Source organism: Aethalodelphis obliquidens, unplaced genomic scaffold (genome assembly GCF_003676395.1).
Source record: "Aethalodelphis obliquidens isolate GAN/ISIS:26980383/991018 unplaced genomic scaffold, ASM367639v1 scaffold11, whole genome shotgun sequence".
Lineage (NCBI taxonomy): Eukaryota > Metazoa > Chordata > Mammalia > Artiodactyla > Delphinidae > Aethalodelphis > Aethalodelphis obliquidens.
The window spans coordinates 13407956-13428856 of NW_020837955.1; the positions used below are offsets into that span (position 1 = coordinate 13407956).

The 20901-nt window shown below is 41.0% G+C and overlaps 1 protein-coding gene across 2 annotated transcripts in view; it reads left to right on the forward strand.

The window, feature by feature from the left end:
• Positions 1-391: 391 nt before the first annotated feature.
• Positions 392-20901, forward strand: part of TBC1D12 (TBC1 domain family member 12) — a 95191-nt gene continuing 74681 nt past the window's right edge. The window contains exon 1 of one of the 2 annotated variants that reach the window (XM_027112099.1): positions 392-1506. In XM_027112099.1, coding sequence (XP_026967900.1) covers positions 566-1506 — 941 coding nt within the window. In that variant the 5' untranslated portion in view covers positions 392-565. The remainder of the gene's footprint in view (positions 1507-20901) is intronic. The other variant, XM_027112098.1, reaches the window with a different exon arrangement.

Consider the following 20901-nt stretch of genomic DNA (forward strand, 5'->3'; position numbering starts at 1 on the left):
TGGTCTTAGATAAAAAAGATAACTTTGGTAGTATTGGGGAAGATGAAGTGGAGAAGGAAGAGTTTTGACCTGAGGCGAAGAAACCCTAAATTGTGGCAATGGATTGGTGGATATAAAAGTGTAAAGTCGACTAGCGACCAATTAGAGCTGGAAGGACTTAACATCTAACATACTGTATTCTACTCCCATAAATTAAGTACGTCAAGTGCATTTTTGCTAAGCGAGCCATACCCGTGCTTCTGTAAGGACAGTCACGTTCCGCGTGGGCCAACCAGCCTCCGTCATCCAGACGCCGGATCCCAGATTGGCAGTTGGAGTGTCACGGAGCGGGTCTCTCTAGCTACCGTCTCTATGGTTCGTGGAATCTCCAGGTCGGGGCTTGACCGGTCTGGCTTTTGCGCGTGCGCTAGCCCAGGCGGGTGCCCGCCCTCCCGCAACAGCCCGAATTCCCGGGAGGGAGGGGCGGGTCTGGGAACGGTGCGGCGGCAGCCGCTGCTGCCCCAGCACTCAGGGCTCTTCCCGGACCGAGCCCGTGCCTCCTCGGGTGGCGCTCACCCGGCCCCAGATGGTGGGTCCGGAGGATGCCGGAACCTGCTCGGGAAGAAACCCCAAGTTGCTCCCTGTGCCGGCGCCCGAGCCCGCAGGCCTGGACGGGAAGATGATTCGGGCCACGGACGGCTTTGGCGGAGGCGCCGGCGCTGTGGAGACTCCGGAGGAGCAGGAGGAGGAAGAAGAGGAGGAGGAGACGCCGCCGCCTCAGCAGCTCCTTAGGCGTTATCTCGCGGAGACCGGGGGGCAGCTGGAGCCCGGGCTGTGCTACTGTCCGCTCCCCGCCGGCCAGCCCCGCGTTCTGCCGCGCTCCGCAGCCCCGCACTCGGACGCCTGCCCGCCGGACGCGGGCTCCAAGCACCGCGGCGCGGAAGCGGCGGATGTCCGCGCGGCGCGGCACGGAGGCATGACCAACGGGGACTCGGGCTTTCTGCCGGGCCCAGACTATCGCGACCTGGCCCACGCCGGCGGCCGGGAGCCGCGCCACCGCCGCCTCCGCCCGGAGGGGCCTGGCGACGAGGGCGCGGACGGCGCGGGCAGCCCGTCCGACTGGGCCGCGCCGCTCGAGGACCCGCTGCGGAGCTGCTGCCTGGCGGCGGCGGACGCCAAAAGGCCCGAGGATGCGGGCAGCGGCTCGGGGGGCAGTCCGGCCAGCAGCGGCAGTGGCAGCGAGGACTTGGAGCAGCCGGGAGCCGGCCCCGGGGGTCCCGAGGAGGGCGCGTCGCCGGTCACCTCGGCCGAGAGGACTAGCGGAGGCGCCGGCGCCGAGTCGCGCCTCGTTTTCTCCGACGTTCACTTGAACTCTCGGAACACATTCGAGGTGAGCCGCCACCAGAGCGCCCGCGACCACCTGCCGCCGTCGGCGCCGCCGGTGCCCTCGCCTGCCGCGGAGCAGGGCCCCGCGGGGACCTCGGCCCGGGCTCGACGGAGCGGCGGCTTCGCCGACTTCTTCGCCAGGTACAGCGCAGACTGCGCCGGGGTTCGGGGAGGGCTCGGGCCGGGAGCTGGCGGAGAGCGGCGTGGAGGCTCTCTCTGGCGTCCGGATTGAGCTTTGATTTTTCACCGGGGGAAGAGGAACTAGGTCTGCGTTGTGTATCGGAGAAGTTGTGAGCGCGGGGAGCCAGGCTTTCTGTTCCCTTGTCCGCTGGACGGTCTACCTGCCATTCACACCTGGTTTCTGTGTTTTCAGGCCGGCGTGCTAGTGCCTTACCTACAGTTTTCCGCCTTCCGGAAAAGCAGACCACCTTCCTCGTCCCCATGTACTACAAAGAATTAGGGGCGGGTGGCGGGGCGGTGCGGTGCGTGTGTACGGGTGCGGTTGTGAAAGAGAAAGGGAAGTCATTTTGGAGAGCTATTTGCGTGGAGTCTAAACCCATGCAAGTAGTTTGGGAATTCTTGAAAGTAGAGGTGGTTGTGTTTCATAGCCTTTAACAGCTTGTTTCAGTGGCCTGTATTAAAATGCCGTCAGTTTGGTGTTTAGAATTTGATCCTGGCCTTTAAGCCAAATTACTATGGCGCTTTATGTAGAAAATCCCTCTTTCCTTTTATCAGATTGGCCTCTACCTTTTTAAAGCATCTTCTTTTTAATTTTTTATGGTGTTGTATATGTGATTTGACCTGCTATTCTTGAAATTAAATTACGGTGCTGGACACTGCAGGGTTCAGAGTGGGACTTTGATAGGGATAAATATGTCGTTAGAAAATACTCATTTTAATGTACATTAATGAAAAAGCAATTTCTTTTGGGTCACATTTTGACACGCTTATTTTTTTTTAAGTCTCTAGGAAAACAGGAAAGTATTCCCAACTTGTAAAACTCTCCCTTTCAAAGTTCTTTCTCCTTTCTCTTGTGTTTTTGTTCCCTTTTTAGGGATCTTGACAAAACCAGAAGTAAACGAAATAAGGAATGCGACTCAAGTTTTAGAGGATTATACAGTTAGTGTGCATATTTGTAGACACACAGGCACAGTTTTCTGATTAATATTTCTTACTCCTTTTTCTACGTTATTAACTTATTTTTCCTGCTTGTATAAATTTACGAATAAATTATGAAGTTGTTTAAGTCAAGATTGGGAAATCCTAATTATGTGTTACTCGTAGGACAACATATATAGTAGTGAGATCTGTATTTGTGTCTACAATTGCAAAGATATACTTAAAGCTTGTAGTGGCAATATTTTAAATGCACTTAAGGGGGCTTTCCTGGTGGTGCAGTGGTTAGGAATCCGCCTGCCAATGTGGGGGACACAGGTTCGAGCCCTGGCCGGGGGAGAATCCCACATGACGCGGAGCAGTGAAGCCGATGCGCCACAACTACCAAGTCTGCGCTCTAGAGCCCGCCAGCCACAACTACTGAGCCTGTGTGCCACAACTACTGAAGCCCGCATGCCTAGAGCCCGTGTTCTGCAACAAGAGAAGCCACCACAATGAGAAGCCCGCACACCATAATGAAGACCAAACGCAGCCAAAAATAATAAATAAATAAATAAAACTGCCTGACAGCTGACATAAAAACATGACCAATAAGCACCCAAAAGTTCCACAAGGTTACAAGTAAAAAAACTTAACACACCTTAAGTGCTTTTTAATTAATTTATTTATTTATTTATTTTTGGCTGCGTTGGGTCTTTGTTACTGTGCGGGGGCTTTCTCTAGTTGCCGTGAGCAGGGACTGCTCTTTGTTGAGGTGCATGGGCTTCTCATTGCGGTGGCTTCTCTGGCTGTGGAGCACGGGCTCTAGGCGCACAGGCTTCAGTAGTTGTGGCTCACGGGCTGTAGAGCGCAGGCTAAGTAGTTGTGGCGCACGGACTTAGTTGCTCCGCGGCATGTGGGATCTTCCCAGACCAGGGCTCGAACCCTTGTCCCCTGCAATGGCAGGCGGGTTCTTAGCCACTGTGCCACCAGGGAAGCCCTGTCAGGCAGTTTTACACCTGAAAGGGGCTGTGGAGAGCACTAATTCAACCAGTATACCCAGAGTACTTGCTTGGTCCCTGACTTGGAGGTGGAGTGCAGGCTAGTGGGGATTAAGTGTGAAGACAGATACATTATATATGTATTGCAATATTCAAATAATAACAAGGCAAATCTGTTATAAGAGGCTTTCATATTATTGACAGTAGGCAGGAATTTTTATATAATTTAGAACATTTCTTTAACCTGTAGACTAATAGGACTTTAATTAGCATGGTAGTTGACATTCATATGATATACTTTTCACGTGTAGCAGAGCACTGGGTAGGAAATCAGTAAATTTAGGTCCCCTGAAGTTAATTTCTGTAAGCTTCATTTTTGAGATCTGAATGTCAAGATTCTAAGCATGGGGCTTCCCGGGTGGCGCAGTGGTTGAGAGTCCGCCTGCTGATGAAGGGGTTGCGGGTTCGTGCCCCGGTCCGGGAAGATCCCATATGCCGCGGAGCGGTGGGACCTGTGAGCCATGGCTGCTGAGCCTGCACATCCGGAGCCTGTGCTCCGCGACGGGAGAGGCCACATTGGTGAGAGGCCCGTGTACCGCAAAAAAAAAAAAAAAAAAAAAAAGATTCTAAGCATCATTGCTTGCTTCATTTAACATTCTTGGGAAAGAGCAGAATCAGACAGAGGCATAATTTTTCTCTTAGCATTTAGTCAAAGCCTTAACTGGATTCTGAACACCTTAAAGGCAGAGACTGTGATGTTTATTTTTGAATCTACAGTACCTAGCGCTAGTATGAAGAATCCCATTCAGATTGTGTTGAAGTGACAACTTGCACAGACTCTCTGTTTTTACTCCTCTCTAGGTAGTGTAATTTTGAACAAATCATCCATCCCCGAAGAGAATAATCAGAAATTTCCCTTATCCCTACAACCTAAGAGTGGTTTTTCTTCCTGTGCACAGTTGTGATTCTCAATTCTGAAACCCAGATGAGGCCTTCCTTTGGGGATATCTTGTTCTAGGATGTATTCCTGTTCTTGGTGCGGCCCCTTCCCTCACTTCATTTTTTGGTGAGGAATCTCACTGTCTAAAGAGAGGAGTTTAGTTAGCTAATAGCAGAGCTGGGATTGGGAACCAGGATTTCTGATTTTCAGTCCAGGAATTTGATTATAACTTCTGTTTACCTGTGACTCTTTTCCTTCCCGCCTGATTATCTCCATCATTCCCTTCTCCTTTCCACTTCCTCTCTTTCTCTTAACTGGGCAAAAAATTTATAACAGAAATAGTTTGAAAGAATAGTTTCATGTTTGTTTTAACCTTTTACAAGTAAAGAGAGGGGACCATTTTATAGCAGCATATCTATTACTACAAAAATATGTTCAATCAAGACACATCATTGACAGGGGCTTCATTGAGTAGGGTAGAAATCATGTAGGAGAAAAAGGCATTTGGTCCAGGATGGGACAGCTCTCATCATCTCCTGCTTGCCCTCCCTTCTAGATGAGGTGAGTTCTATTTCAGTCCCTGTTGGGGGCTTGCCCTAGCTTCACACGGGCATCTCTCTGTGTTTATGGTGACTTGATTACGGGAGGCCTAGAAGTAACATTCCTTTAGATCCTTAGCCCTTTCCTGTCTATAAAAGTTTTGAAATGCTAGGTGAGTACCACTACTGCCACTATCACCAACTTAGCAGTGAGAAGAAGATGAAAGCTTAAAAGCAAATCTCTTGTGTTTTCAGGCTAGCCTTCGTTTCTCAAGGATCTGTTTATTACTCTGTTTTGAAAGTGAAGTAGCTTTAAACCATTTTTATGTGTCCTTTAAGCAAATTCATGTCTTAATTGTTTTCAGACTAGAGTGGTTTATTCTTTAAGTCGATACACTCTTAATAGGTGTATTTTTAAAAACCTTTTAAATAAATAGATTGGGAGTTTGGGATTGATAAGTACACACTGCTATATTTAAAATAGATAACGAAGGACCTACTGTATAGCATAGGGAAATATGCTCAATATTCTGTAGTAACCTAAATGGGAAAAGAATTTGAAAAAGGGTAGCTACATGTATGTGTATAACTAAATCACTTTGCTGTACCTGAAACTAACACAACATTGTTAATCAACTATATTCTAATATAAAATAAAAATTTTTTAAAGGCTGTTTAATACTTTTGAGGCTTGTTTGGATTGCACTGGCAGTTACTGTTGTTTAGAAACACGCAAGTATCTATCTGTGTCTCCTGGTAGTGTTGATAGTTTTTTACAAAATTTTCAAGATGAATCATAAGAATTCAGTGACTTAAAAGGGCATAGCTAAGGTAGGGGAAAAAAATACCGAAGGTTTTTTTTCTTTTATCTGAAAAGATAGACTTTATAGATTGTGGAATCTATATAGACCTTTATAGATTGATTTTATAGATTCTGGGACATAGAGATTCATGTAGCTTTCCCGGTAATTATCGACTCTGAAACTTCCTAAACATTGTTGCACAAAATTATTTTCACGGAGCTCTTTTTCTTATGAGTAGCTGAACAGGGAAGACTAGAAAGGCTCATTTAGTGATTTCTTTTCATATGTAGGCAGTCCCAATCTCCCCAATATGAAAATTGTTGAGAATATACTTTTTGTTATGATATTGAGAATAAAAACTTTCTAACAGTTATAATTTTTCTTAATTTAAGCTTCTCAGAAACTATGAAATTTTCTCTCCTACTCAGAATTTAGTTGGTGAACACTAGTTGATGAAATCATTATTCACCTGACTGAGCCATCATTGACCTCCGTCAGATAGGGCTCCTTTATTTGTTTAACTACAGTTTTAAGACCAGTTTCTCAAAAACTCCCTTCTTTAACATCTCAATAAAGAAAAGGCAAAATATCAAACTTCTGATAAGTTTTAAGAGATTTCTATAGCTCCCCAAAACAAGCAGTTCTTTAAAACAGGTGTGGTATGATTATAAGGAGAATGAAGAAATATCTTGCTGTAAACATTAAATTTTTGTTACTACAAGAGATTGTAAAAATAAAGGCTAAAGTATTTGTCTCACTAATGAAACTCTCTTGGACATTACTTATATATTAATATCTGTATATTAATATAATTACAGTGTTTAAAATTTTAGAAAAGCTGGAAAGAATGTGTAATCATTTGCTCTAGAATAAAAATAAGGGTCCTTTAGTGTTGTGAAGCTACCCATTATAATATTATTAGATTGAGGAGCTAATGGCTGAAGAGTCTTTTGTATCTTTCCCCTGTTTCTGACCCTTTTTCCCCTCTCAGATCCAGTATTTTCTTAAAGAAACCAACCAACCGCAAAACCCTAGATATCTATACTAAACAATTGGAAATCCAGCATTGGTTCAAGGACTTCATGGTTAGAGATGTGATCATCTGAATATAAATTAGCTAGAAAGTACTAGGAAACTCCAATTTTGGGGGACTAAGGTAGTTTTAATCGCCCAAACATATTATTTTGCTTTTTGTTTTTGTTTTTAATTTATTTATTTATTTTTGACTGTTTTGGGTCTTCATTGCTGCGTGCAGGCTTTCTCTAGTTGTGGCGAGTGGGGGCTACTCTTCGTTGCGGTGTGCGGGCTTCTCATTGCGGTGGCTTCTTGTTGCGGAGCACGGGCTCTAGGCGCGCAGGCTCAGTAGTTGTGGCGCACGGGCTTAGCTGCTTTGCGGCACGTGAGATCTTCCCAGACCAGGGCTCAAACCCGTGTCCCATGCATTGGCAGGCGGATTCTTAACCACTGCGCCACCAGGGAAGTCCCCAAACATATTATTTTGAAGTGCTAAACTAAATTAACATTTTAACACTAAGCCCCAATAAGCAAAGCAGGCTATTGTTTGAATGTTAACTTGGAGTTAACTTGTTTGGTAGAAATTTTCTGAACTGTTCAAAATGGGCATAGAGATTTACTTTTCATTTTTTTAAATATTTTTTGTTTAAGAATAGTTTTATGTTTATGGAAAAGTTGCAACAGTACTACAGAGAGTTCTGGCATACCCCTCACCCAGTTCCCTATGTTGGCAGCATCACATAACTATGGTACATTTGTCACAACTTTTATTTGCTAGCCATCACCTAGTAAGGTGGTATTAATTTAGTATTGGAAATGAGTTAGACATGGTAATGAGTTCTTCAGGTGATCTAGAGCAATGTTTTTTAAAGCTTTTCAGTTCAGACTCTTTGGAGCAACATTTACTAGATTTAACAACCAGTACCTATTTGTTATAAGTTTTTTTGTTGTTTGTTTTTTTTTTTTTTTTTTGCTGTACGCGGGCCTCTCACTGTTGTGGCCTCTCCCGTTGCGGAGCACAGGCTCCGGATGCGCAGGCTCAGCGGCCATGGCTCACGGGCCCAGCCTCTCCGCGGCATGTGGGATCTTCCCGGATCGGGGCACAAACCCGTGTCCCCTAGCATCGGCAGGCGGACTCTCAACCACTGCGCCACCAGGGAAACCCTATAAGGTTTTTTTTAGATTCTTGAAATATTCCTGTGACCTAACGGGTAAGGTTTATTTTTTTATTTTATACTCATTTACCCAGAGTCAGATAGTTAATGAATTAAAAAAAATCAGTAACTAGACATAGATATGATTGCTAGGGTTTGGAGCTAAAACATTGATTTCTGTGAATTATAAGAAGTTTATGGGACTTCCCTGGTGGCGCAGTGGTTGGGAGTTCGCCTGCCGATGCAGGGGACACGGGTTCGTGCCCCGGTCTGGGAGGATCCCACATGCCGCAGAGCGGCTGGGCCCGTGAGCCATGACCGCTGAGCCTGCGCGTCCGGAACCTGTGCTCCGCAACGGGAGAGGCCACAACAGTGAGAGGCCCGCGTACAGCAAAAAAAAAAAAAAGTTTATGAACAAAAACATAGCTTTTGGTGTAGTGAAAATACTATTGTCTTGAGAAATAAGAAACTTGGCTTTTGTCCTAGGTAGTGTCTTTTCTTCTACCATTAAATAATTGTGTGATCTTGGGCAAATCATTAAATTTCTAGACTTCAGTTTACCCATCTGTGAAATTAGGAGATTCAGAGTCCCTTTCAGCTCCAATACGCTGTGATATTGCACAGTTCTCTTGTACTCACTGTTGTAGACCTCAAATATTTGTTGGCTAAATACTACAAATGTGAACCAAGTTAAAGAGGATGCTTAAAAAAACAGCTTGTTTTTTCATCTGTAAAATGAGAAGGTTGCCAGAGATAGAAATATCCCCTTCAACTCTAAATTCTACCTTGAACATTTTCTTCGGTAACGGTCTAACTGCCTCAGAGTAATCATGCTAAACATCAGTGATCTTTGTTTAGTTTCCCATATGCAGAGAGGACAGACCAGCAGCTCTCATTTTTTTTCTTTAGAAAATTCTAGATTTTTTTTTCTTTAAAATTTCTTTGGAGTAGGAATAGGGTAATAAGTAAATTCTAGTTAATCAATGAACTGGAATTTGAGACTTTTAACTTCCAGACCATGAGTTATTTCTCAAAGTTTGCCGGTGTTCCACTTGGGAGAACTGTTCCTAGCCTTTGTTGTACTTCAGAATCACCTAAAAGCACATTAAAAAAAAATTGGATTCTCCAGAATCCACAACCCCTACTTAGTTGGACTCAGGGGACTTGCTTTTGGCAGGTGGCATCTTCAAACTGTAGGATATAATGTAGTGGTTAAAGATGCGGGTTGTGTGGGCTTCCCTGGTGGCACAGTGGTTGAGAGTCCGCCTGCTGATGCAGGGGACGCGGGTTCGTGCCCTGGTCCAGGAGGATCCCACATGCTGCGGAGCGGCTGGGCCCATGAGCCACGGCCGCTGAGCCTGCGCGTCCGGAGCCTGTGCTCCGCAACGGGAGAGGCCACAACTGTGAGAGGCCCGCGTACCGCGAAAAAAAAAAGAAGATGCTGGTTGTGGAGTTGGACTGCCTGGCTTTGAATAAGCTTACTAGCTGTGTAATTATGGACAAGTTACTTGACCTCTCTGGACCTTAGGCAACTCATCCATAAAATGGGGGTAATAGTGATACCTATCTCATGGGATTGTCATGAGGGTTAAATGAGATAATATACTAAGCGCCTTGTATTTATTATTTGGTATATAGTGAGGATTCAAATGTTATTCATACCACAGAAGACCTCCACAGTCCCTTCCCCAACTTCATCACTGAAATCAACTGGTTGAAAGAAAGGGAGAGACTGGAATGAATTTTTTCTGTACTCCCAGAAGAAACATTGCACAGTTGCTGTAGCAGATTTTTAAATAATTTGTATTGGGATTGGATGGGTGTCAAAATGGACTCTGGTGTAGTGATATAAAATTTCCAGAAGTAGTGAAGCTTTGCCTAAAAAGCAGATCTGAGAAGAAACTGATAGGAGGGAATGTTGAGAAAGATTAAAATGTTTGCATCTTTTATTGTTTTAAGGAACTTTTACGACAGGCAGAAACAACTTTGTAAGTTTAAATTCATGAAATGTTTAATTTGGCTTACTCATACATTTCATACTTAGTATTTTGTGGTAGGAAAGCTTTGAGGAAAAGTGAAGACATTTGGAGATTTTGAGGTGATACAGCTGTTACCCATCAATGAATGTATTATTCAGAAAGGGAAAGCCAATCCTTTCTGAGGTGGCTTATTTATTCCTAGGAACCCTGTTAGCTACACTAAACGTTGTCCCCAGGGTGTGGTGGTTGCTAGTTGCTTAGACCCTAGGACGGTAATCATTAAACGTTAGTGCTTAAAATCACCTGTGGTGTGGGGCTGTGGGGAGTTAAGAATGCACATTCCTTGAGCCCCCTTTTTGATTTAGTAGGTCTTGGGTGGGGCCTGGTACGAATCCAGGTATTTAACAGAGATTCTCAAGTGATTCTGATGCAGGTGGTTCCCACACTAGAATTAATGAAATACATTTGACCCTGGAAAAACAGGGGTTTGAACTGCGTGGGTCCACTTATATGTGGATTTTTTTCAATAGTAAATACTACAGTCTTACACTGTCTTCTGTTAATTGAACCCCTGGATGCAGAACCACAGGTAAGGAGGGCAAACTGTAAAATTATACTGGGATTTTTGTCTGTGTGGAAGGTAGGTCCCCATAGTCCCTGCGTTGTTCAAGTGTCAGCTGAAATTATCGATAGGCAGGTCTCCTCAGGTAATAACTGAAAGAAGGTACAACATAACATTTATAGTTTAGATTGCTGTATTGATTTAAAATTGGGTCATGTTTAGGTACTATGTAATTGATGAGTATAAGTAGAGATATAGTAGAGAACAGGTATAAAAACAAATGTAGGGGCTTCCTTGGTGGCGCAGTGGTTGAGAATCTGCCTGCCAGTGCAGGGGACATGGGTTCGAGTCCTGGTCTGGGAGGATCCCACACGCCGCAGAGCAACTAGGCCCGTGAGCCACAACTACTGAGCCTGCGCGTCTGGAGCCTGTGCCCTGCAACAAGAGAGGCCGTGACAGTGAAAGGCCCGCGCAACGCGATGAAGAGTGGCCCCCGCTTGCCGCAACTAGAGAAAGCCCTTGCACAGAAACGAAGACCCAACACAGCCAAAAAATTAATTAATAATTTAAAAAAAACAAATATACAAGTATTTTGCTAACTTTCACTAGGTTAAGAAACTGTCTCTACCTAATTAAATCTTATTTTCCTCTTTATTAGTGGGAAAGGTCTTTTGCTTTCATTTTATGTAGTTTAGATAGCCATGCTTATATGTTCTGTGAAAAACTTTAACTCACAAAACCTTACTCAGGTCTCTTCAACATGGAGTCATAACTTTACTTCTCCTTATTTATAGTTTATCAAAAAGGGTATTAATTTCCTGTCTTCCTGCTGGGTAGTTGTAATTCTTCTCCATGCCTTTAAGAAAAACTCCTGCACGTTGTACATGGCTTATTCCCCTCCAGAATTTGCTGCTTCAGCCTTTCTTGCACTTCTTATTTCTGTGGCCAAAACAAGAAAGATGAAAAACCATGTGACTGTCTGGGTTTTCAGCAGGCTCTTTCCTGCAATTAAGAGAAGTTTACCTAGGAAACCAAGCTATAAGTTACGTTCCTACTTAGAGCTAGTTTGAGAGTAAACTTGGTAATGCGTTTAATTTACCTTTGAATTTTGCTTTTTAGTTTCTTTTTAATATGAATTTTACTTTGGGATACATTTCTTGGTTAAAAAATATTTCCTTCTGCCCGTCTCTAACCTCACAGATTAAAACATTTTAAGTTTGGAACTGAACATGATAGTTTTGAAATCAAATTCTGTGCTGTGTTCTCATATTTTCCCCAATACTGTAATATACAACTACCCGTCATACACTGGGCATTATTTAGAATTTCCAAATCTGGTTTTCATCTAGACTGTTTGTAGTCATTTTCTAGTCAAGGACGGGAAATACTTTTCTGTGCTGTCCCAGGGAAAAGTTATTCAAAGACTATAACAGTTTATTGGGTTTTGTTGTCATTATTAGAAAAACATAAAATGCTCATATTACCTGCTTTCTAAAAGCAGGACAGGGAATATAAAATAAAACTAAAGATAAATACTTTGTTTCTATACTATTCCAGTTAAGGTGGTAAGAAAGAAGATAAAATTGGGAGGGTGTGGAGGTTCTGTTAGAGAGAGACTGTTAGAGAATGAGTTTGAAGAGGTTTGTATAGAGAAAAATTGCTGGAGAGAATAAATGTTAGCTGGAAGTTAGCTCTGTACTTTGGCCTGTGGGCTTCAGAGTATTGGCACAGATTATTTACATATTTATTTTTCTATTCTGCTTACTTCAATGCCTTTGTGGATGTTTCTGGCAACTTCTTAAAGATAGCTGCTGTGCCTCTTCTTCTTAACTTCCCTAATATCCCCATCCCCTCATGGCTTCTTAACAGGTTATATCCTGCAGCAGAAATATTTTTTAATGACAGGTTGTGTATATCAGGTTTAATTTAGACTTTAAAAGTTTAGGTTGTTAGTATGATAGATTCATGTATTAAAAAGTGCATGTATCAAAGTGTAAGATAAATGCAATATACAATTTTACAGAATGTATTCTTACTTGAGTTCAAGTGCTAAAAGGCAAACTTCTCCTACAAGCACCATGGTAAATCTAGTAAACAATTTAAATCTCTCACCCATGATAAGAAAATTGTTCATTATCAGGAAGATATACTGTGTAGAAATTTAAGTTTTGAAGTAAGTTATTAAAGTTTTAAATCGGTAAAAGGTCTCAATTGAATAAGTAGTTTCTGTGTTTTTGAAAAGTGATAAAATTTAAGTTGCTTTTTTGCTTACATGGTCCTTGACACTCCTCACCCCACCCCTGCTGAATTGACTTTTTAACTTCATTGGTACTAAAATTAGTACCAATGGGGGTTGGGTGTTGTTTGGAAAACAAAAGGTTTGTTGTGATTCTTAATTGGGTGTTGAGCACCAAAATTTGTTATCTAAAGACTAATAAAATAAAGCTTTTGGGGCTTCCCTGGTGGTGCAGTGGTTGAGAGTCCTCCTGCCGAGGCAGGGGACACGGGTTCGTGCCCCGGTCCGGGAAGATCCCACATGCCGCGGAGCCTGCGCGTCCGGAGTCTGTGCTCCGCAATGGGAGAGGCCACAACAGTGAGAGGCCCGCATACCGCAATAAATAAATAAATAATTAATTTTTTAAAAAATAAAGCTTTTGATAGACAATTATTATATAGGGTAACCAGCACAATAACTGCACATATAACTAGAGGGTGATGTCCATCTTTGTGATATACTTCCAGAAGCACATTAATGCTGTCGAGAATACAGTACTAGGACAGGGATTAACTTTCAAAATTGGTTATACTAACAAAATAACTGAGAATTATACTGCATGAAGAAAAAATTTTAGAAGGTAACCACTATAAAATGTTCTTGATTAAAATAATAACTAGCTATACATTGTAATGAGGAGGCAAGATTGTTTTGCTCTTGTATGAGGCCACCAAAATCTTTTGATTTAGTTGTCCATTTGATGGAAACGTCATAACACCCAGTGGAAAAAAAGACAGTTACCTTGATCAGGAGAGGTATTTCAACTATGCTGCTGAAGATAGGTTCTATCATGTATACCTTCAATTCAGGAAGTACTTCTAGGTGGTCAGAGGAGCAAAATGTCAACAAAACAAAAATAACAACAACCCTAGCGCTAAGTGTCTGCCTCTTTATTGTTAGAGAGTTTAGGCACCTAATAGATGTGGTTTAGCCTCTGCTTCAATTTTTTCACTAACAAGGAGCTCAGTTTCCTCAATGCAGCCTATTGAGGGTATTAATTGTTAGAAGGTTCTTTATGTCAAAGCACAGTGTATCTCTTTGTAATGTTCCTGGTCCTAATTTGCCCTTTAAAGCCACAAAGAACAAGTCAGTTCTTTTACATAATTACAATTCATAAGATTGCTACTGAATCTGTTTTTTGTTTTTGGATCCTCCCAGCTAAGCATATACAATTCTTATGAGTTAGTTTACGATTTTCTTACCATTTATTCTTTCAACAGATGCTATTGAGCCCCATTTTTTAATACATATATATATGTGTGTGTGTGTATATATATATATATATGAGACATTAAGGAAATTAGATTAAAAATATTTTATTAACAAACTTAAGATGGGAGAGTCATATAAATCAGTACTTACCATATTACCTGATTAGTGTTATAAAAGAAAATGCAAAGGTACATTAGCAGCACTGAAGAAGGAGTGATTAACTTTGGGATGAGATGTTAGGGAACTCTGCACAGTAGATGAGACATGAATGCTTGGTTTTTTGTTGTTGTTTTTTTAATACCAATGAGGAGGGTTTGGATCGGAATGAGGGTGAAGCCAGTACAGGTATACGACAGCATAGGCAGAATTATACATGAAATAGCACAGCACTTTTGGAACTGTAGAGACTTATTAGTATGACCTCACCTTAGGGCAGGTGAGGTAGAGTGTCAAAAACCGAGGCACAAAGGTTGGGTCTAAATTATGAGGGAGTTTATGTGACAGAACTAAGCATTTTGAATAGATTCTGTGAGAGTTGGCAGTCCATAGGACCTTTGATGGGTTTTTAAAACAAGGGCAACATGCTTAGGATTGCATTTTAGAACAGTGACTCTTGTAGCAGTGTAGCAGATGTTTTGGGACTTGAGAAACTGGGGCTTGGATACATTTGTGGTAGTTTACCTGTACTTGTCAGGCTCTTTATTAAAGTGTGATATCCAGATTATTCATGTAAACTACATTAAATTCAGTCCCTGTCAGAAGGGGTAGCTAACAGATTCAGTGACATATGCTTATACCAGTAGCTTTTTTGTGAAGCTTTAATGAAGGTAAACTTTGAATCTGATTTTTGTTTCTGAGGGAAGTGGGATGATACGAAAATGGAGAGTGATGTGAAAAATTATGTCTACCATGGTTTGTAAGGAATTTGATGAGGGGAGAAAAGAGCCAGAATAGTTCTTAGGCCAGTTTTTCCCCCCCTAAATTCAAGTATAGTTGATTTACAGTATTATACTAATTTCAGGTGTACAACATAGATTGTACTCCACTTACAGTTACTATAGGGCTTCGCTGGTGGTGCAGTGGTTAAGAATCCACCTGCCAATGCAGGAGACACGGGTTCGAGCCCTGGTCCGGGAAGATCCCACATGCCACGGAGTAACTAAGCCCATGCACCACAACTACTGAGCCTGAGCTCTAGAGCCCGCGAGCCACAACTACTGAGCCCGTGTGCGACAACTACTGAAGCCCGTGCGCCTAGAGCCCGTGCTTCGCAACAAGAGAAGCCACCGCAATGAGAAGCCCGCACACTGCAAGGAAGAGCAGCCCCCTCTCGCCACAACTAAAGAAAGCCCACACGCAGCAACCAGGACCCAACGCAGCCAAAAATAGATAGATAAATAAATAAATTTATAAAAAATAAATAAAGTTATTAATATTGGCTATATTCCCTGTACTGTACACTACATACTTGTATCTTATTTATTTTATACCTAGTAGTTTGTAGTTGTTGTGGAGCAGAAGGGAAACGATTTCAGGGAAAACCCTGAGAGAATAAAGTGGTAAAATCAAGTCTGTATGTCCAATGCACAAGTTCTATACATTGCTTCATAAAAGTGGGTGGAGGAAGTATACCCATCACCCATTTTTGAGGATTGAGTGAGGTAAAGACAAAGTATTGAGACTTTCATAATTACTTGTATGTATGTGTCTTTTCTACTAAGATGCAAACTCTCTGCAGATATGAAATGTCTTTTTTGCTCTTTTATCTTTGCAAAGAGACATAGAGCCATATATATGAACCATATATATGGAGCGATATATAGGAACACAAAGATTTATTGGATTAAAAACTTTTTAAAAAGTGCGAGAACTTACATAGTCAAATGATTGGAACCTTTGGAGTGATCACTCTGGGAGTAATAGTATCATTTCTCAAAGTATTTTTGGTACCTTTCTCTGAGGGATGTTTCTGTAGGAGAGAAATCAGTTGGGCCAACGTAAGATAGGACTGAAGAATTGAACGTTGGAGGGGAGTCATAGCTGAAATACATTAGGAAGCCAACTAAGCAAGTTCACTTGTATGTTAACTACAGTAAGTACTCTAATATTCTAGATGTAATAGATTCATGCCCAGGCAAATTATTTAGACACACATAATGTGTAAATAGTTGAGGTTAGTGTAAACAAGCATAAATGATTTCACCTCTGGTACTCTTCTGAAGGATTATATAAAGTCAGTGACTTGGCGGTCTGTCACCCTTGAATTTGGTCATCTTTGAGTAGGCACAGCTGTATCAATTTTGGTGAAGCCTACAACTCTTTTTAACAGGGTGTTTGCAAAACAGTCCATATTTAAAGGACTGACTTATATAGGTTGTGGTAAAATCCATAATACAGCATCTGTAACCGACAATGTTATAATGTAAAAGAAATGTTGAACTTTGTAAGTATTGCCTTAATGCCATTGACAGTTTTGAAGTATACTTTTTCCACTTGTGAAGTAAAATATTTTCTTTTGCTTTTCTAATTAATGAAACAAATTATGTATTTTCTCCTATTCTATGGCTTGTCTTTATACTTTCTTAATAGTGTCATTTGATGCACAAAAGTAGAAATGTTTTGGGTTTTTTTTAACATCTTTATTGGGGTATAATTGCTTTACATTGTTGTGTTAGTTGCTGCTGTATAACAAAGTGAGTCAGCTATATGTATATCCCCATATATCCCCATATTAGAAATGTTTTAAATTTGGTATATTACAGTTCTAAGTATGTGTTACCAACTTAGTTTTTACTGTAAAAGGTAAGATATATATGTGTCTATCCAGAGCATAGAGGCAAGAAAGTAGGGAATGTGTGAAAAAGAGTACAGTTTGGCTAATACGTTAGAGTTAATTAGTTTTAAGGAACAGAAGCCAACTTAAGCTACCTTAAGTGAAGAAGGGTTTATTGTAGGCATGTAGTAGGCATCTTGTGCACATTCTGAAGATAGAAAATAAAGTATACCCGGGCTACAGAGTACCTGGAATAATGGTTTCTCTGCCTTTCGGGGGATGCTTGGTTTTTCTCATCTCTATTCTGCCTCTTAGCTGTTTAGTGCATGGTTTCTACCTGCAAAAGCCCTATACAGCTGTCCCAACTGTACATGATTTATCAGTTCAAGCATTTACCGTCATTTGACTTGATCTCTAAGTCTTCTGTTTAAAAATCCTGGGAATCTGATTGTCTCAGCCTACATACGAATTTGTCCATGTTTTATCAGCAGTCCAATTTAATCAGTACTGACTGAGGGTCAAGACCATGAGATGCAAATATGGCCACTTTGGGCTACTGCTTCAGTCAGGATTGGGGCAAAGGCACTGTCGAAGTGGGGAGTGGGTTGCAGGTATGCTAAAGCCACATGTATTTCTCCTAGTTGTAAAAAGGGTAGTAGGAAATAATGTTGGGAAAATAATTTGGGTCCAAATTGTAAAGAGTCTTTAATGCTAGGATAAAAAATTAAAACTTTTCCATAGATATTAGAGAGGTTTAAGGATTTGGGGGCAAGAAATGAAATGCTCTATTCTTTTCTGCTTGTGCTTTGAAGTTTATTCTAGCCAGAATGAGATATATGTCATTCTCCTCCTCTAATTTTCTCTTTGTCTGAATCCTCCCTTGTTCATTCAACAAGCATATTTGAGCACAGACTGTATAGCAGGAAAAGAAGGAGCTAGAATAAAGCCTTTCTGGTAAAGCCAGTGATGATCACATTGCAAACATAAATGCTTACGATGTTGATACTAGCAGGGAGCATGAGATGACGGAAGCAGTATTTATTCCTCTGGCACTGAATCTGGCTTGTAAGTCCATCTTCAGGCTCATTTCAGTGCTTTACAGAGGTTACCAGTGGAGGGAGGGGTAACGACAAAGAGGTAACATGATGGAGTTTTTTCGGGGTGATCCAAGTGTTCATTAACTCGACTGTGGTGGTAGTTACACAAATCTATACATGTGGTAAAACTTGTAGGACTGTATGCCAAAATAAAGACAGCCAATTTTTATTGTGTTAGTTTAAAAATTAAAAATTTACTGAGTGTTTAAATACCTTATATGCGGGGTACTGTGAAAGATATACAAATCCTCTTCTCAATGCACTTATAGTTTAAAAGTAGCATTCAGATCACTATTTAAGGTAGAAAGTGAAAAGTATAAGGAGAGAATGATTTATAGAAGAAATGGCTTATGGGGAGAAAGGTTCATAGAAATAATAGCTCCCCAGACTGCACTCTTCCATTAGACTAGTGTTATAGACTGAATGTTTGTGTCCCCCCTAAAATTCATATGTTGAAACCTGATCCCCAGTGTGATACTATTTGGAGGTGGAGGCTTTGGCAGGTGCTTAGGTCATGAGTGTGGAGACCTCATGAATGGGATTAGTGCCCTTATAAAAGAGGCCCAGAGAGCTCTCTTGTGCCTTCTGCCATGTGAGGACACAGTGAAAAAACTACAGTCTGTGAACCAGGAAGCCACCTCTCAGCAGACACTGAATCTGCCAGTGCCTTGATCTTAAACTTCCCAAGCCTCTATAACTGTGAGAAAGAAGTTTCTTTTGTTTATAAACCACCAAATCTATGTTTTGTTGTTGTTGTTATAGCAGCCATAAAGGGATAAGACATCTAATTTGAGGACAGCAGTTCTTTTTTTCTCTGTAGCCCCCAAATTAGCAGACTTTCATTAATGTGTGCAAGCACAGCACTAGGATACAATGGTGAACACAGAGCTCACAGTCTAATGCAGTGGCAACATCATAGAGCTCACATTCTAATGCAGAAAATGACAACTAGATAAATTTTCAAAATCGTTTTGGCTATTCTACTTCCTTTGCCTTGCTACATCAATTTTAGAATCAGCTTATCTGTATTTACAGATAATCTTTGTTAATTAACTTGGGGAGAATTAACATCTTTACTGTGTTGAATCTTCCATACCTGGAACACAGTATATTTCTCTGTTTATAATTTTGGTCTTTTTTAATTTCCTTTATCAGAGTTTTGTAGCTTTCAGCATACACATCCTGTTCATGTTTTCTTAGATTCATATCTAAATATTTAATATTTTTTGGAGCTATTGTAAATAATACATTTTTTTAAATTTCAGTTTCTAATTATTCACTGCTAGTACTATATAGAAATACGACTGATTTTTGTTTTCCTTATACCCTGTAACCCTGGTAAACTTAGTTCTAGCTCTGGGAGCTTTTCTGTGGATTCCATGGGATTGATTATGTAGACAATAGTGTTATCTGCAAATAGCAAAATTTTAATTTTTCCCTTTCCAATCTGAAACACTTACTTTTCTTCCCTTACTGTACTGGCTAGGATTTTCATTATGATTTTGAGGGGAGTGATGAGAGCAGATATTCTTACCTTGTTTCCAATCTTCAACACATTTGGTCTTTCACATTTAAGTATGATGTTGGCTGTAGGTTATTTTTGTAGATGCCCTTAACTGGGCCAGAGAACTTCTATTCCTAGTTTTCTGTTTATTTATTTTAATCAAGAATGGATTTAGGGTATTATTAAATGCATAAGTTGATAGGATCATGTGTTGTTTCTTCTTTAGACTGTTAAGATGGTGAATTACATTGATTGACTTTTTTTTTAAACATCTTTATTGGAGTATAATTGTTTTACAGTGGTGTGTTCATTGATTGACTTTTTTTGTAATTTTTTTAACATCTTTATTGGAGTATAATTGCTTTACAATGGTGTGTTAGTTTCTACTTTATAACAAAGTGAATCAGTTATACACATACATATGTTCCCATATATCTCTTCCCTCTTGTGTCTCCCTCCCTCCCACCCTCCCTATCCCACCCCTCTAGGTGGTCACAAAGCACCGAGCTGATCTCCCTGTGCTATGCGGCTGCTTCCCACTACTTATCTATTTTATGTTTGGTAGTGTATGTATGTCCATGCCACTCTCTCACTTTGTCACAGCTTACCCTTCCCCCTCCCCATATCCTCAAGTCCATTTTCTAGTAGGTCTGTGTCTTTATTCCTGTCTTACCCCTAGGTTCTTCATGACATTTTTTTTTTTAATTCCATATATATCTGTTAGCATACAGTATTTGTCTTTCTTTTTCTGACTTACTTCACTCTGTATGACAGACTCTAGGTCCATCCACCTCATTACAAATAGCTCAATTTCGTTTCTTTTTATGGCTAATATTCCATTGTATATATGTGCCACATCTTCTTTATCCATTCATCCGATGATGGACACTTAGGTTGTTTCCATCTCTTGGCTATTGTAAATAGAGCTGCAATGAACATTTTGATACATGACTCTTTTTGAATTATGGTTTTCTCAGGGTATATGCCCAGTAGTGGGATTGCTGTGTCATATGGTAGTTCTATTTGTAGTTTTTTAAGGAACCTCCATACTGTTCTCCATAGTGGCTGTACCAATTCACATTCCCACCAGCAGTGCAAGAGTGTTCCCTTTTCTCCACACCCTCTCCAGCATTTATTGTTTCTAGAGTTTTTGGATGATGGCCATTCTGACTGGTGTGAGATGATATCTCATTGTAGTTTTGATTTGCATTTCCCTAATGATTAATGATGTTGAGCATTCTTTCATGTGTTTGTTGGCAGTCTGTATATCTTCTTTGGAGAAATGTCTATTTAGATCTTCTGCCCATTTTTGGATTGGGTTGTTTGTTTTTTTGTTATTGAGCTGCATGAGCTGCTTGTAAATTTTGGAGATTAATCCTTTGTCAGTTGCTTCATTTGCAAGTATTTTCTCCCATTCTGAGGGCTGTCTTTTGGTCTTGTTTATGGTTTCCTTTTCCTTCCTGTGCAAAAGCTTTGCAGTTTCATTAGGTCCCATTTGTTTATTTTTATTTCCATTTCTCTAGGAGGTGGGTCAAAAGGATCTTGCTGTGATTTATGTCATAGAGTGTTCTGCCTATGTTTTCCTCTA